The 16,445-nt window shown below is 37.0% G+C and overlaps 1 protein-coding gene across 12 annotated transcripts in view; it reads left to right on the top strand.

Moving 5' to 3' along the window:
- Fhos (Formin homology 2 domain containing) overlaps nucleotides 1–16,445 on the top strand; it is a 117,398-nt gene that overhangs the window by 51,932 nt on the left and 49,021 nt on the right. For all 12 annotated transcript variants that reach the window (XM_064126619.1, XM_064126610.1, XM_064126608.1 and 9 more), the window contains one exon: nucleotides 781–890. In XM_064126619.1, the coding sequence (XP_063982689.1) occupies nucleotides 781–890 (110 nt within the window). The remainder of the gene's footprint in view (nucleotides 1–780; nucleotides 891–16,445) is intronic.

Below are 16,445 nucleotides of genomic sequence, written 5' to 3'. Positions count from 1 at the left end.
TAAATCGGTTCATCATAAAACTAATTTTTCATATTTAGACATCAATTATGTTTATGAATATAATATTGAAAAATTTGAAACATTAGGAATTTAACGCCAAAAATAAACTAACGACTCTTTTCCCCCGACGAATTATGCAAGCAGCTGAAAGATGAGACAAGACAGTTTTATTTTTATATTCAGAGGTTGCTCACCTCACCAAATTTCTCCCATCGCTTCGTCTGAGATAATCATTTATTCAAATTCTTCATCGTGTAATGCATTCCCGGGAGTCCTTTTAATGAGTAAAAAACACTCAAATATTTAACCAATCTAGCTTCCCTATGTATACATATATGTACATTATATTTAACACGATTAGTTAGAAGATGTAACTGGCCATTCCCCGAATATCATCAGCCAATAGTTTTCCTATTTATCTACGATTATCACATTTCGTGGTATACTAGATCAATGATGTTTTCTACAGCGGTAAGATAAAAAGAAATTGATTGATTATCGCATCCCGACCACCGGCCACGACGAAATGTAAAAACTCGAACCCGTAGATGGACTCGATAGGGTCGGCGGGAGGGGGAGGGGGACGGGGAGGAGTGCGAGCCCGCAATTTGCGGTTTCCCTCTGACTTTTTGATTTACGATTTCCGGGGCCATAGAAACCACTTTGACAAACCATAATCTCTGATTTTCATCAATTTTCGATAATTTCTAATGAACTGTAATGACTTGATACGGTTATTCAACTTATCTAACAAATTTTTTTTTCACATTTATTTTTTAGTTGGATGATACGGCCCTTCAACTTTACAAAGATGGTGATTATGGTGCTTATCTGGATCTTGAGGCCTCCATCAGTGAACAGCAGGAGGAGTTCGAGGGCTTTCAGACAAAGTAAGTGAAAACTAATCTAATCTTTCTTGGCGAATTTTTTTTTTCTTCACGGTGGAGAAGAAAAAATGATTATTGATAGTGTTGGCAAGATGACAAGCTGCACTTACTATGCCACGACACAGCATAGGTTTTTCGCGGGGGGGGGGGGGGGTTGGTGATGGGTTGGCGGTGGGGGCGGTGGGGTAGGAGGGATGATGGGTATAGGCACGTAGAAAAGCCATTTGGAATCCTAGTGTGCGATGCGTTTTTCCGTACAGCTACACCCAACGCTGACAAGATTTTTCTCTCTTCTTCATTCGCCCTTCACCAAGAAAAAGGTTCTGGCATAGGGGGAGGGTAAAAAGGGAGGAATGAATTTTCTACGCGTTCTGAATACACGGATGGTTGGATACAACAATATCGCTCAAGACTTTACAAAATAGACACCAATATTTCACCTCAATTTTCAGCAGTTCATATCACCGTAAAATTTTACTTTCTACAAAGTCACTATTTTCCCGGTTATCGTTGAATTTATTTACCCACTGAGTAAAATTAAATGAAGATAATTTTCATTGAGTGGGAAATACACAAGTGTATCATGTAGTGTGTGTTGCGCTTGAAGTAATTAGAGCCCAGGTAAACGCTTGGGGGTATAAACGTGTTGAGGGGGAAGAGAGAGAGAGAGAGAGAGAGAGAGAGAGACAGAGAGAGTGAGAGGGAATCACGCAGTTGAGTTAAATTTACCCGGGCGCGTGTGCACACGATTCACAGATAATTCGAGGTGTATTTTCCACGCGCTACTATCCACCGACCAGCAAACATTAAAGTTATACGAAATCAGTGTCACAGTCAAGTCAGCTCGCGTTTCATTGATTTCACTTGCTTTATGCGGATACACAAACAGATACTTGTATTCACAATGGATTTATAAAAGGGCGGGGGGAGGGGAGCGAGAGGGGAGGAGAGGCATCGTTTTCATAGTGAATGAATGGCCGTTTTTATTGACACACACGAGGTTGAATGACTTTTTTTTTCGATTGTCGTACCCCAGGGGAAAGGGAAAATCATTTTTATTTCGCCGATTTGGTTGGTTAGAGGGAATATTCAACTAGTGTATGAAAATGCCCAGAAAATGAATTGGAAATGAAAATAATAATGAGAAGAAATATTGATGGATTGATAGATAATTTAATAATGAAATCTTAGTAAATTTAATGTGCTCGGATGGATAATTAATTATGCGGATGAATCAATGCAGAGGAAGCGATGATATGATTTTCAAGGACGAGGGGATTGAACATTATTTAGTAGAGGAGGCGTTTGAATTAGGGAGTATGAATTATTTAATAAAAAATGAGGGATATTTTAACGATCAAAATGTGTTGAGCTCCCATTTTATCCATTCCTTGATAATTAATCAGCTATTGCTCGATTCAAGGGATAAAAAAGATTTTTTTTTCATCTTGTGTTATATAAAGTCATAGAAATAATTGACGGAAAAGAAAAATTCTAAATAACCTAAATGATACGATAATTGACAGTAAAAATTACCAAGAAATAATTCCTAATCCGCTATTGAAACTCTAATTGCATAAATCGCCACATAAACTTTACGATTTGTGCCGTCAAAATTAACCAGTCGTCTAATGACGCAGTACTGAGGACAACAATTAGTTTCGCAATTTTTTTATCAACGATTGAGAAATTTTACACGGAGGCAAATGATCAATAAAAATTACGGAATGAGTTTTCACGGCGATTATCAACAAAATGAGGAAATTCAATTGGCGAGCTATAGTAGGATATGAGAAATGGCCAACAGTGAATCGAGTTTCGACCGATGTTGGCCTATCCTCGGCCGACTGTTGGCGATGTTTTACTTGGAACTAGGAAAGTTTGTCTATCTAATTTCAATGAACATTTTGTATTCACTTTATTCATTTATTCAACGTATCTATTTATATCTCGATTTAATCGAATATATCGGTTGTTTATATACTTCCATTCGGAGGACATGGGATCGACACCTTGTTAATGGTTGTGCTACCATGTCACTGCAAATGGTGATGCGCTAGATTTCCTGTGGGGATCCCTCGTGTCACACTGAATATTGAATGAACATGAGGTAATAGGGTAGAAAACCACTCGTTCTGAACAACAATTTTATCATTATTTTTTCCTCCCCGGAAATGTGAGTTTCGTCTCAGGCCCCATATGTAAGAGTTTTTGAAACAATTTAAATTCAAATTGTAACACCTCGAGGGAATGAAATTGACGGGGTGATCTGATGACGATTAAAATTCCAGTATTTCATTCAAACAAGTGTTGAGGTTTCTTATCTCATGTTTTAATGTCCAATATCATCAGACACATTCCAGTTTAATTACCAAGTATTCTCGTGTGTTCATAACGGTGTGTTCGAGGCTATTCCCAGGGGTTCAACAACCACAAACAATGAATAACACAATGAATACGAGAGAGATTGACGGTTTTCTTCAAACTTAGGACTCTTCCCACATGTTTAATTATCAAAGAAATATTTTCATTTCATGTTCTTTGTACGGTCGATATTGTAGTACCTGAACACATGCTGCACTGAAGAAATAATTTTTTTGCAATATTATTTTACTTTTGAGAATTATTTATTTTTGCAATACTTTCGTGCTCGAGTTGAATTATCAACAGATAATTTTTATTGGGTGTTTCATTATGTTAATTACATTGTTCTAGAAGATGATTATGTTATAATTATTGGCATTGGAAAAAATTGAAGTACAAATAATGTTATCGAATAGGTAAAATTCTGACATTAATTTTGTAGAAATAACTTTTGAATAGCATGACATTTGACGCAAACCAGGACGATAATGCATATCGTTTACTGGTACCAGCTGTGCCTGATGGTTCATTCCCTTAAATCTCTCTACCGCCACTTCTCCATCGGCTTTTTTTCCCCTGAATTTTTTCCTCACTCTGGAAACAACCAAGTATCATAGAAATGCAAAGTTAAATAACCCCGAGGTGAATGGAAAAATTAAGGAAATTTCAATGAACCCACAACAGTTATTTGATATTTTTTTTTAATCAAAATATCAAAGAGCTCAATTACCATTTATCGCGATAGCCGGATGTCGGATCGGACGTTAATGATCTGACGATCGGCATCATCTACCAGACGTCTCTCTCGTAAATTTTTTTTCCCCCTCCATTTTCTGCTTTTTGATATTTTTTTTCCCTTTCTTTCAATCCACCGAGTCTTTCATCTGCCATCATCGCCCGCTCATCAAGCGGTTAAAAAAGCCACTGGCAAGGTCGTCGGGTTTTTGTTCAATGGTGGATAATTAATAAATGCCAGGTTTACATCGTCGAAGAGCCCACAAAGGGCGAAAAGTCGTGATAAAAAAAAAAAAAGTTAACCGATATATTAGCCGAGGCAAAGTTACTTCGTGTATCATTTTTTTTTTTCAACTCAACGATATGTTTTTTTTGTCCGCCATCGGTGCAGTACTTTTATCAATTTTTATTGGGCAGTTAAGGAAAATGTTGATCTAGATTCTATTCATCCTTTCTCATCCATTTGGGTGGATAAAATTTCCAATTTTCCATCGTCAGAGTTGACGTATTCAAATGGAGAGGAAAAGAAGTTGGATAAAAAATTGGAATTCAAGAAAAAGCTTTTGGACGGTGGCAGAAAAGGGGATGACCTGGTGGACTCGCCCACCTCAAGATAAATCGTTTTCGAGTCGTGTCGTCTCGATCCCATTCACCAGATATCGATTGTCCTAAAGAAACGAGGTAGCTTCTCGATCCCTGGACTTTTTTTTTCATCTCTTGGATCCTCTTTTTTTCGTTCTTCATTCTATCGGAGGGAGGAAGGGGTCAGGGATTTTTCGGCTTACCCAGTGCAGCACCTCCCTTGGCCTCCGGCTTACCCCTAGTAATAAATGGTCCAACTCTCGTGCCACTAAATTTATTCTATGGTACATTATTGTTGAGGCCATTGAATAAATGAACTAGATTAATTTATGCTCTTCATGTTTAGTTATTTCGTCTTTTATTCTGTCTTGAGGATTCATCAATTTAATTTTACCCCTTCTTTCAATTAATACAGTATCCAACTGCATTTATCGAGAGTTAATTAGGGGCTGTTTAGAGGCTAATAACAATTCAAAATAATCAGAAGGGGGATAATAATTTTAAAAATTATATTTGATAATTTATTCTGGTGATTTTCCACTGAACTGAATTGAATGGCGAGTGAGAGCAAGTATTTTCAAAGTAGCATATTAAGTTTCCTGCACCTGTGATACTCATTTTATGTTTGAATTGAGAGCCAGAAGCTCGGCCAAACGGGGTAATCCTATTATTAGAGAATTCTCATGCGTATGCAAAAGTGAGCCACACACAGGTACACACGAACTCGTATTTTTGAATTACAGCATCATTTCAGCGTTAACAGAGATCTCTCTCTCTCTCTCTCACTCACTCCAGACAAGGTCGGTTAGAGGTATGCATTTAAGAGTCGATTATTCCTGGTGTTATTGCTGGTGAAGAAAAAAAAACTGTTGAAATTGAAAGGAAAGAAAGTAGTTATGATAATTCCAATGCAATTTCATAATAGAATGGAAATATCTGGGGAATTATGAGTTGAGGGCTGGTGAAAATTGTTTCACACAATAGCTGGGGAAAATTTCTCTACTCCGAATGATACTTGAACACCAATTTTCCTGTAATGCCCCCTCTGAGAAATTGTTTTTCGAAAAATTGTATATTTTTACGAGAAAACTGGTGTTTTATTAGCACTGTTTCCCTTGAAATTTCTGGCAGTGAACATTTTATCCTCGGGTGTGTATCATAAAATTCTGAGAAAACACGTCACGTCACGTATAGTATGCAAATGGATAACTTACAAAAATGATAAGATTCTTAACAATTTTTTTTTTCGCCTCTGAAAAATTCTTTCTTTCACGAGTGTTTGACTCTGGTTCTCACAGCCGTTATCGGGAATGATAATTTTTAAGTTATGAAATGCATTCAATTAAAGTCAATTGGAGTAATTTCACTGGTTGGGGAAACACTGGGTATAGGCGAGAGGGATATTTGAGGGCGTTAAGAGAGTTTTTACTGCCATGTTGTAAGCAGCATTCGCCTAGGTGAGCCTCGTAAACTTTTTCAAATTCCCGCAGAAATGAGCTGACACACGAGAAGTTCGTTAGCGCCAGTCTATCGTATGACAAAAAGACAATTTTCCTAATTTTGCAAAGGCACAGAGTGGAAAGAATGATTAGGATCGATGCTCCTAAATTTTCCAAAAAGTGTGGGAGAGAGTTATATGGAAAGGGAATTTAGTATGAGGGTGTGGGTGGGGATCGTTGAAATTATTTGTTATAAAGTTGATCGATAATTGATAATTATTTTGGTTCTTAATCTTTTATTCGTGTTCCTATTGTGGAAATCGGTTATTTGTATCGATTGGAATTTTCCTCGATTTGATTCGACTTATGGACGTTGGGCAGGTCCTGTGAATAAATTTTTATCGTCCCTAGACTTCGAGATATTTATGAAAAACTGGTCAATAGTCAGAGGTGATTTATCTCGTTCGATCACTTCCTTAGTGAATTAACAATCAAATAACGGCCGTTTCAATAAAAATTCTCTTGACATAAAATTGTCCCATCGTCCATACTATCAATCCATTTTCGATCGATCGATGAGCCCACAAAACTTTTAAAATCCTGTGTAATTGAGGAGATTAAAAAGTTTGAGTAGAACTGGAGGGGAAAAAAGAGTATTAGATCGAGGATTAAGTGTTAGCTCGTTAGGATTTTATTTACGATCGGTGAGAAATGCAATTGTGGACGTAAATAGCTTTGAGCTACCACACTCGGGTAAAACCACCGAGCAGTGAGATGTGTATAGAGAAACCCCGGAGAAAAGTGCACAGCGTTAACTCGTTAATAATTCTCTCGAGAACTTTTTTTTTTTTTTTTCGGGGTTTCGGTTTGCCGGAAATAATGAAAGTGAAATAAGCTCTCGCACTTTCCACCGCGGAGGAGATAAAAAAACACGTTTCAACGCATGAAATTGAATGAAAATTATTTAATACGAAAGTGAAGAGAAATAAAAAATCAAAGTTGGTTTTGAGATTGGCTTTACAAGTTATTCTGCTCCGCTGCTTTTGAGAGATTAAAATATTAACGTTTTTTTTTTGTTCACTAGAAAACTATTTGGCGAGATATTTCAGGAATTATTGGAGCGGAATTGTACGCCAAACGCTTGGTAGAGTCGAAATTTTTCAAACTCGGCAATACAGCATTTTCCATAAACTTTCGATACAATTCCATTTTCAGTTGAAAATCGAATTTAATCTCACTCACTTACGAATTAAAAAGTAAAATTATTTTAAATTCTGTATATTATTCAGGGAGTCAGATTTTATTTTCCAATTTAACGATTCACTTTATTTCTCAATAGAATTTTAAATTATTGAATAGAACGATGGAATAAATTATATACAGAGACATGAAAATCCTGAAGGAAAATGGTGAGTTGAGGAAAACGCACTTCTAGCTTTAACTGAAACACTGACTTGAGTTAGAGTGTAGGGAGCGAGAAAAATTGAGAGAATGCTTGGGGGGGGAGGAAATGAAGAGGCAGGAAGAAAACTTTTCCTCGACTACGCTCTTCCTATTTTCTTCATTTTTTTTATCTCTCTCATTTCAATGCTCCCCGTAGAGCTCGCTTTTTTTTCAACAACCGCAGCTCTTCTGCCGCTGGAGAATTCAAGTGGGAAAGTCGTACGTGCAACTGTGTAAGTGTTGAACGGATGGAAAGCTATACACAAAGTACTTCACGATTTTCCATTTGATTCGACAAGCATCTCTCAGATAAACAAATCATCTCAGTGATGGAAATTTTTCTAGAGTTTTTACTTCGAGTGGTAATTACATTTGAATTCAATATTTACATCGCCATTTTTTTCCTGTATTACTTTCGATATTAACAATATCCAACTAATTCAGATAATTGTATGCGTTTGCGCGTACTATACGTTATTTAAAAAAATATTCGCGTATGTGTTTCCAACGTCGATGTGAGTACTTAAAATCCTGAAAAGAAATCACTTTGCCATTCTCGGCGATGAATAACCCAGAGGTAAGGGTTGGTGAATAAAAATATTTTTACATCTTCGTCATATACCAGATAAATATTCCGATATTCATAGAAACGCGGCATTGCATATTCTCATTGAATCGATCGTCCGAATGCTACCGTGAATCCCCAGTGAATAAAATAAGTGCCCTCTCACCACTGAGTAAATAATATTTATATAAAATATCAACGATTTTTCACACATGTGCCAATATTACTCTTTTATCCACAATTTATATTTCCTGGCATTTCCTCAGCGCTCGCCAATGGGCATAGAACATATATACGAAGTTTAATCCCCTCCGGTAAATTTAACGACTCCACCTCCTCCACCTACTTCAGGTACATCTCTTTGAATTGACCTCACGAGATGCAGAAACGAGCCCAGAGAAGTCGATCGTATCATATTGGCGCCTCGTACAGCGTCCAGTATATATATATATATATATTTTATTTATTTATTTATTTTTTATGTACTTATGTTTTTATTCGAAATGCTTTGTGTTGCGAGTTCCTCATTTTTTTTTTATTCGTCTCCTGGGGGCCAGGGTGAACCTTGCAGGCCAATTTACAATTCCAATGACCATTCGACAAGGACATATATAAGCTCCGGTCGAAGACAGAGGGCACCACTGTGAATACTGTGGCTACGTCGGTGCTGAGAGTAATACGTTCACGAGGTGACTTGAGATTAGGGGGTAGCTTCCTCCCAAGACGCAAAGGTTGTGGTCTGGTTTCTACCAATCATGCAGGAGATACCAGTGATTCGATTCTTTCGATAGTGGTGATGTATTAAAATCATGGGGGAGATTGGTAGGAATTGTTGGGGATGATAAAGTATTTGTCGGCTTTTCCAAAAACGAAATAAGGGATTGATATGGTGGGACGAGGATTTATAGGGTATATGTGTCAATGGGGTGGTATAAGACGTCCTGGGGGTGAAATGATGAGTTCAAAAGTCAGTCAAATGTTTCCTCACTTTTTGTTAAGGGATGGTATCGTGGGTTTTATAGATTTTTTTAAATGGATGGATAGGGGTGAGGGATAGCAACAAAATGTCAAAATCGAAGAGGGGATATATGAGAAAATAAATTAACTAATGACGGAGCGAAGGGTGGGGGAGAGATTTCGTAGAGAATTAGAAACGTCTGCCTTTTAAATACAATAGATTATGGAATGAGTATTTAGTCAGGTCGAGGAATAATTAAATATAAGGGAAATATTTGTAATTATGGGGTGTTGTGTCGTGTGAGAAAATGTTTGGAGGAAAATATTTTTCATTATGACTACATAGCTCTCATTATAATTAATGTCTAGGAGACAAGATTTTTAATGATTTGAAAATGGGAAAATTGTCCCAAAATTTCCAATCACAAAATTCACAATCTTCTTCATAAAATATCGTTCCACAAGTTTTCTGGTAATTCCATTTATCTGTTGATAATCCACTTACATTAATAAGCAAAATCATTTCGTTGATTTTTAATCATATCGTCTTTCGAGTGCATTGAACTGTCACGAAAATAAAAGGCACTGAGTTTTCGACTGGAGTAAACGATCTGGGTATTGTTTGCATGACAGTTAAATGTGTAATGAGCCTGACCATTTGATCCTCGTCAAGCCAACAATGACAGTGACCACACGTACAAGCAGGAACTTGTTGTCTAGAAGGACAGGAGAGGGTCGTTCAGTGTCCACACTGTACCCTAGATCTGGTGGGATTGTACACTCAACCACTCATCCCTCTCTAACATGACCAAATGCTTTCATGTAAATACCCAAGAGCATCGACCACGTGTTCCTGTCTTGTTCGAAACTTGGAATTTTCGCCTGTAGTGACACAAGCAAAAGCGCTTCAACATTACAATTGCTAATTTTCGGGGGATGAATTATTCAGGGGTGGAAAAAAATTCTAATGGGTTTTCCTTAGGAATTCATTTGGCGAACAATAATTAATCGAGTTTTATGAGTTTTTCGTACATCTTGGAATATTTATGGTATCGCTTTGGATTCTCGTCTATCACACATCAAAATAATTTACACATTTTATTTATTTAGGGATATAAGTTTGCTATACGATCATATTTTTTTTATGAGATATATTGCGAGAAGTTCTTCGATATTTAATGAAAAATATTTTAATAATTTTGATGTGGCCAGCAGTTTTTAATTGTAACTATTTTTGAATAAGTCTCTCAATTTTGTCAGGACAATCCTATTCTCATATAGTCACGATACAATTCGCACTTCCCTGCGGGCAGCTGTAGTTAATTGGATGGTTGATGGTGGTTGGATGAAGAGTAAGGGAAGGGGGTTGAAATTGAGAGAAGACCCCTGAAAATCCCACACATTGCCCGAGTGTCGAAATACCAGAGACATTCAGCTCTAGTTGCTGTCCACGTGGGAAATTGCGAGAAATCGATTCTCTGTTTTTCACTCGTTCACTGTTTATTGCATCCTTCACATGTTCGAAAGTCTTCCACCCGAATGCAGTGGAAATCCCATTAAATCTTTTCACAATTTCGAGGGGGGAAAAAGGATGAAAAATAAATTGTGAAAAATATTTCGCCTCTTGCGTAAGATTATTTTTTTTTCTTCTCTCATTGGCGAGCAAAATTATGGAAAAATGAATGGAGAAGGGAAAAATAATTGTGAAAAAAAAAAAGATCGTTATTGAGACGGTATCGGCGAGAGCATTAATTTGTAGGGAATAAAAGAGAAATGAATCGGATTTTCCAGGGAAAAATTCAACGGATCTATAGACTGGGCCGTATGATTTCCTGGAATTAGTAGGATTTGATTTCCCTCGAGTTTGAAAAAGCGGAGGAAAGAAGTAAATAAAAGAGAGCCAGACGCTGACATGGATGCGAATATATTTGTAGGATCAATTATTGGATTTTATTATTTACGGGTGAATAAGTATTGCAGCGCGATACGATATTTTTTTATATTGAGCTGCATGAATAATCACCAATGAAGAATGGTCATCAAAATTTCAGGTCTTTAATTGGTAAAAGTATTTGGAAAAATATTTTATTCCGATCAAACATTTTTTGGTATCAATTATTGATCAAGCAAATGATTGGTATTTCATAAAAGTAATTAATAGAACGGTAGAATAATTTTTATGGAATAATTTTCCACATGAGAGATTTTGCTGCGAAAAAATCCAAATTTTGGGGAAATTTCAATGGCAAAATTTTCGAAGTAACTCCCATATCTAGTTTTATCTCATTCAGTCCAGTTTTTTTTATTTGTATACAAATGCCTTTTAATTTCATGCCCTCGTGGCTCCACATCTCGGTTGAAGCTTGCAAATTCCAATTGGAAAGTCCAAAAGTCTTTTTTCCCTTTACGATGATACAATAAAAAAGAAGTCAATCGTGAAAACAACTCCAATTGTTGCAAAATTACAGTCATTTCACTTTCCAACGCGACAACAATTCATTCGCACCATTTCGTTCTCACTGAACCATTCTTGTTGTTGACTTTTTTTTTCTCCTTTATTTATCTTTTTACCATGCTCTTTTACATCACGCAAGTTGAATACACTCACACGGTATAATTCTAGCAATTTTCAACGACCATAGTGTGCCGTGACAGTACAACCTAAACGAGAAAGTGAAAAAAAAAATGAAAACATAAAAAAAGGAGAAAAAAAAATCATTCCATAAAGGGAAATGAAATTGTAATTCATCAGTTATACCGTATTCAAACATGATGGGAATTGAAATAAAATCCTTTATTCTATTGCCACAAAGCATCAACCAGAAGGAAGGGGGGGGGGATGAGAAGAAGAAGAACAACAAACAAAAACCAAAGGAGTGAAAACTTAAAAAATAAAAAAAAAAACACGACATATTCTTTTCACGGAGCGAAACATTCAATAAAAATTCCGTGAAAGTTCCGTAATTTGTAAGTGAAAACAAAAGCTCGATAAACATTACGGAGGGTCCAGTTAAAAATACCGAATGTTCCGTAAGAACCACGTAACTGCCTGCGTATTATTTACGATGTGTTCCGTACTCTTTACTGGATCTTCCGTAATTTTTATCGGACATTTATTCACGCTTACGAATCGCGAAATTTCCACGTAAATTTTGTCGTTCCTTTTCTCTCCGCAGAGGAAAATGTGGTTGTTGAAAATTTTATTGATCAAACACATAATATAACAGATAAATTGTTAGGGAATTGCTCTCATTACCAAACCATTTTTATCACATTATCGCAAAGACTGAAACATAAAAAAATGTGGAAGTTGAAGCCGAAGATTCAAAGTTCGGAAATGCCGATAAAATCAAAAATATTGTTGTCCTCCGATACCATCGATAAAGCTGCCCATCGAACCAGTCGTTTTCACAAATCCACAAAGTATCTGATCTCGACACACCCAAAACTGCGAGACTATAAATAAAAAAAAATCAGCGACAGGGGAGAGAGAAAAGTCATAGGCAGAACAAAAAAAAAAACAAGAAAAAGTTATAAAAAAAAACCGTAGGAGAAGATCTATATCAACGACTCCTTGGAGGGGGATAATCGGCAATTAAGCTTTACCAAAAGGACTCTTGGATACTGTACTCGTTGGGTCGTTAAGCCGAGTCAACCCGGACGGTTGCATCAGGAGACGAGTGTGGCATCTTCCCCTTAACATTACGTATATATCCACGAACGAAACGGATTCCAGGAACACGTACCAAGCGACACGTCTTCATTAGCCTTTCATGAACGTTACCCATTTCTGCTTTATCTGTCCCTTTGCACTGGGTCCAGTCTCGGAGAGGGAAAGCCTCTTGTTCTCCCTCTCACCCCCTTGTTTCATCTCACTTCAAACGGCTCAGTGAATTAAAAAGACTCGCGAATCGAAATTCCGGAGACATACGAAAGCCCAGAGTGAGATAATTCATTTTCCATTGCTCTGGAAAAATTATTCTCCCCTATTTTCAAAAGAATTTTCATGAAAAATAAAATTACATAGGACAATATGCGAATGTGAAAGCACTACAACAATCATTTGACTGATGTTGACCAGAAAATACTGCATTTGTGGTGGTGGACTTTAAATGCAGCTGTGGAGTATTTAATTTTTATAGCACCCCATAACGCGTGGTATCACCTAATCATATACGCAGGTATACACTCCGTATGGTTTATCGGATAGGGCATAAATCGTCCGAGAGAGCTTACGGAGCTTGTCCCTCGAGGGAACCACGAATGATGTCATGGATCCACTCCTTGCGACACCCCCGGGGACGATACGCAGCGCCGTAAACACACTTGCTCTTCTCCGTCTCACCTATCTGTATCGAAATAGGGTAGTTAAAGGGAGATCCCATACATACATTAGCACACATAAATATGGGAACTTGATACTGTGACGGTGAGGATATCCAAGACTTGACTAGAGATTCGGTCGTTAAATTTGTGGAGAAAAAAAAGCCAATTAAGCTTCATGAGAAAAAAAAATATTTGTAAAAAAATCATTATTATCGTTACAATTTAGGTTCGGGGTATTTTAAGGGCTAATAATTTTGTTTATTTTATTGTTAAGACGTCAATACCGCGGGAAATGAAATTAATTTAAGATTTTTTTCAATTTTGGAATTGAAACAAAAGTAATTTGCTAGTTGTGTTCAGAAAAAAGTATTTGACATCGTTTAAACAATTCAATTTTTTAAGACATGAAATCGATTTCTAGTGGAATTGTAAATGGGAATAAATTTGTTACGATTCCGAAAAAAAAAGTATTTTTATGGTGGAAAGTTGTCGGTGCATAAATTATTTATAGAAAATACTCGTAAGCATCAAAATTTGAAAATTTTTTAATTATTGTATCATTGGTTATTTAAAAGTACGTTATCTCACTATTTTTTCACGATTTTAACCTCTTTTCTGAATCACAGCTGTCAAGTATAAATAATCAAAATTACTGCAACTCGTCCGGGTACTGGGGGTGAAATAATCTCCAAATAAAAGCTCTAATAAACACCTATAAAAATAAAAAATCATATTACTGCTGAAAGAACTTCAAAGCACCTGTAAAGCCTTAAATTCACCTCAAAGATCGTTGAAAATTCAAAATAAATTTCCTCTCACCGACAATTTAATCCCCATCATCTTTCTCATTTGATGAAATCATCTCAACATTCGCGAAGACAAGTTAAATATTTTATAACGGTTTCGAAAAACATATCTCATACCGGTATAATTCGTGAAACAGTTTTGATATTTTCCTCAAGGCCATTTTGAGGTACAGCTAAACAGCATCAACGGGGGGTATAACAACAATAGTGAAGACATAATGTATTCCAGAATAATCTCGAGATAAATAACCATCAACCAATGGTTCAGGACTGAAAATTTTAACGGTGAAATGACTGAAAATATGAGAACAGTTTTATGGTTTATTTTAGCAAAATGCCAATGACCTTATATTTTGTATTTTCCTCTTTGTCTGAAGACGTGATTTTCCCACGAGTTGAAAAGCATCATCTCACCTTGATTACGATAGTCTGTCTCACTTCTCTCGTCTTTTCACTCCCCTTTTCCCCACCTCCCACCTCACCATCCCCTTTCTCATGGTTTTATTTTCTTTTTGCCAACACCTGAGCTAGGTCAGTGCTGTGTGATTCAGTTCCGTGCGCCGAGTCTGACTTTTGCCCGGCTGTTACCTCTCATTTTGCCCCATCCACACGCACCCACGCCAGAATGGAATACACACACGTGTCCTGATGCATTCGAGGAGTGGCTTTCAGAGACCTTTCACGCTTGATATTTCAGTTTCTCACGTTTACACCCGATTTTTTCAATTTCCTCCAAAAAAAAACAACAACAACAAAAACAACTGTCATGTTCACCGACATTTTTGGCATTAATTCCGCTTCCTCATAGACTTGAGAAATTTGATCCTTCGGGCTTCTCCTGTGACTGCGATCAGTGAAGATTATGAGACACTGAGATCCCCATCACGACTTCAGTTACGTAAATTATTCAATAAAATCGGATATTTCCTATTAAAATGTCCTTAAAACTGTAGAGACTTGAGGTAATGAGTTTTCTCCGTTGGTGAGCGATTAAAATATCTCCCATCGTTAATGGGAAAGCACAAAAAAAAATTATCATTTATCCTTAATCTTGACAAAGAAATAAGTGACGCAAGGATATATCCGGGACGGTGCTCTGAATCGGTTCTCTTTGTCTCTGGGTTTCGTTCTTTCATCCTTACAATCGGGCCGCCTCACTTTCCTCGCAGCAGTCTCACCGGAAGATACAAATTCAAAGGGAACAGTTACAAATCATTAAAAAGCCATAAAATACCACTTGGAAATTTGCCCTTTTCCGTGTTTCTTCCTCCACAGTTCTATCCAAAATCGAGAAAAAATATATTATTGACCATTTTTTTTTATAACTCTTGGGCAATGTTTTCTGTTGCTGGTACTGGCAAGTGGGACACTCACCTGAATAACTTTGCCGGCAATCAAGTCTTCGAAGGTAGTAACAGAGGCTCGGCTTCCGTCATTCAGTCGATCGCCGGTTACCTCTCGGTGAAGAGGAAAAAGGTTCTGCGTGGTATTAAAAAATTACTGATTTTTCCATTTTCGATGGTGAAGGGTTTCCATTGTTTATGACAATGAATGAGTTTTTTTATATCACCGGTTTGTAATTACGAAAATTGAAGGAACAGAGGAAAAATGCCAATTATTTCTGCAGATTCCATTTTCCTTTTTTTGGGGGTTTTTTTTTCTTGAAGGAAGTGCGGTGTAAAAGTTCATTGTGGTGAGGATTAACATTGAAAGGAGGTCAAGTGTTCTTGAGTGTACAAGGGCTGGAATATATTTCGATTGGTAATCGATCCTCGAGAATCGACTATCGGTGGACTTTTCTGGTTCAAACGTACACACTAGTGTACTGAATTGTTGTGCGACGTCATGATTGGCCTCCGCCTACAACCGAACCATACCAGTGATATTATTCCGCAGTGCGGTCGGAACTACTGTCGATTCTGCAGGTATTATACAATTCAGTGGATACTGTCAAATAATCCAATGAATACAATTTTTATTTCACGTATCCCGTGCCCCTTCCCCTTTCATTATTCAATAGTTTTGAACTAGAGATACACCTCGTTTCCATATCCAGATCAGTGGATTTATGTTTCAGTTGATTCGATATATTCGAAAGCCTAAAACCGATTGAAAATCGGATGAGGGATTGTTTTCCGTAGCGGAAGGCACTGTTGGTACATCAGAAAAGTGGAATTTAAAGGTTCAATGGGGCAATTAACTTGCTCAACAATTAGTGTAATGATCCTGAACATGGAAATATCATTTTAGGGGATATTTTCACCGGTCAAGGGCAGCTGATTTTTTTTTAACTTTTAGCAAAATTTCTATGTGAGCAAATTGTTCGTGGAAATATTTATTT

Source organism: Diachasmimorpha longicaudata, chromosome 8 (genome assembly GCF_034640455.1).
Source record: "Diachasmimorpha longicaudata isolate KC_UGA_2023 chromosome 8, iyDiaLong2, whole genome shotgun sequence".
Lineage (NCBI taxonomy): Eukaryota > Metazoa > Arthropoda > Insecta > Hymenoptera > Braconidae > Diachasmimorpha > Diachasmimorpha longicaudata.
The sequence above is the reverse complement of the archived record's forward strand: the minus strand, read 5'-3'. Positions and strand labels throughout refer to the sequence as shown.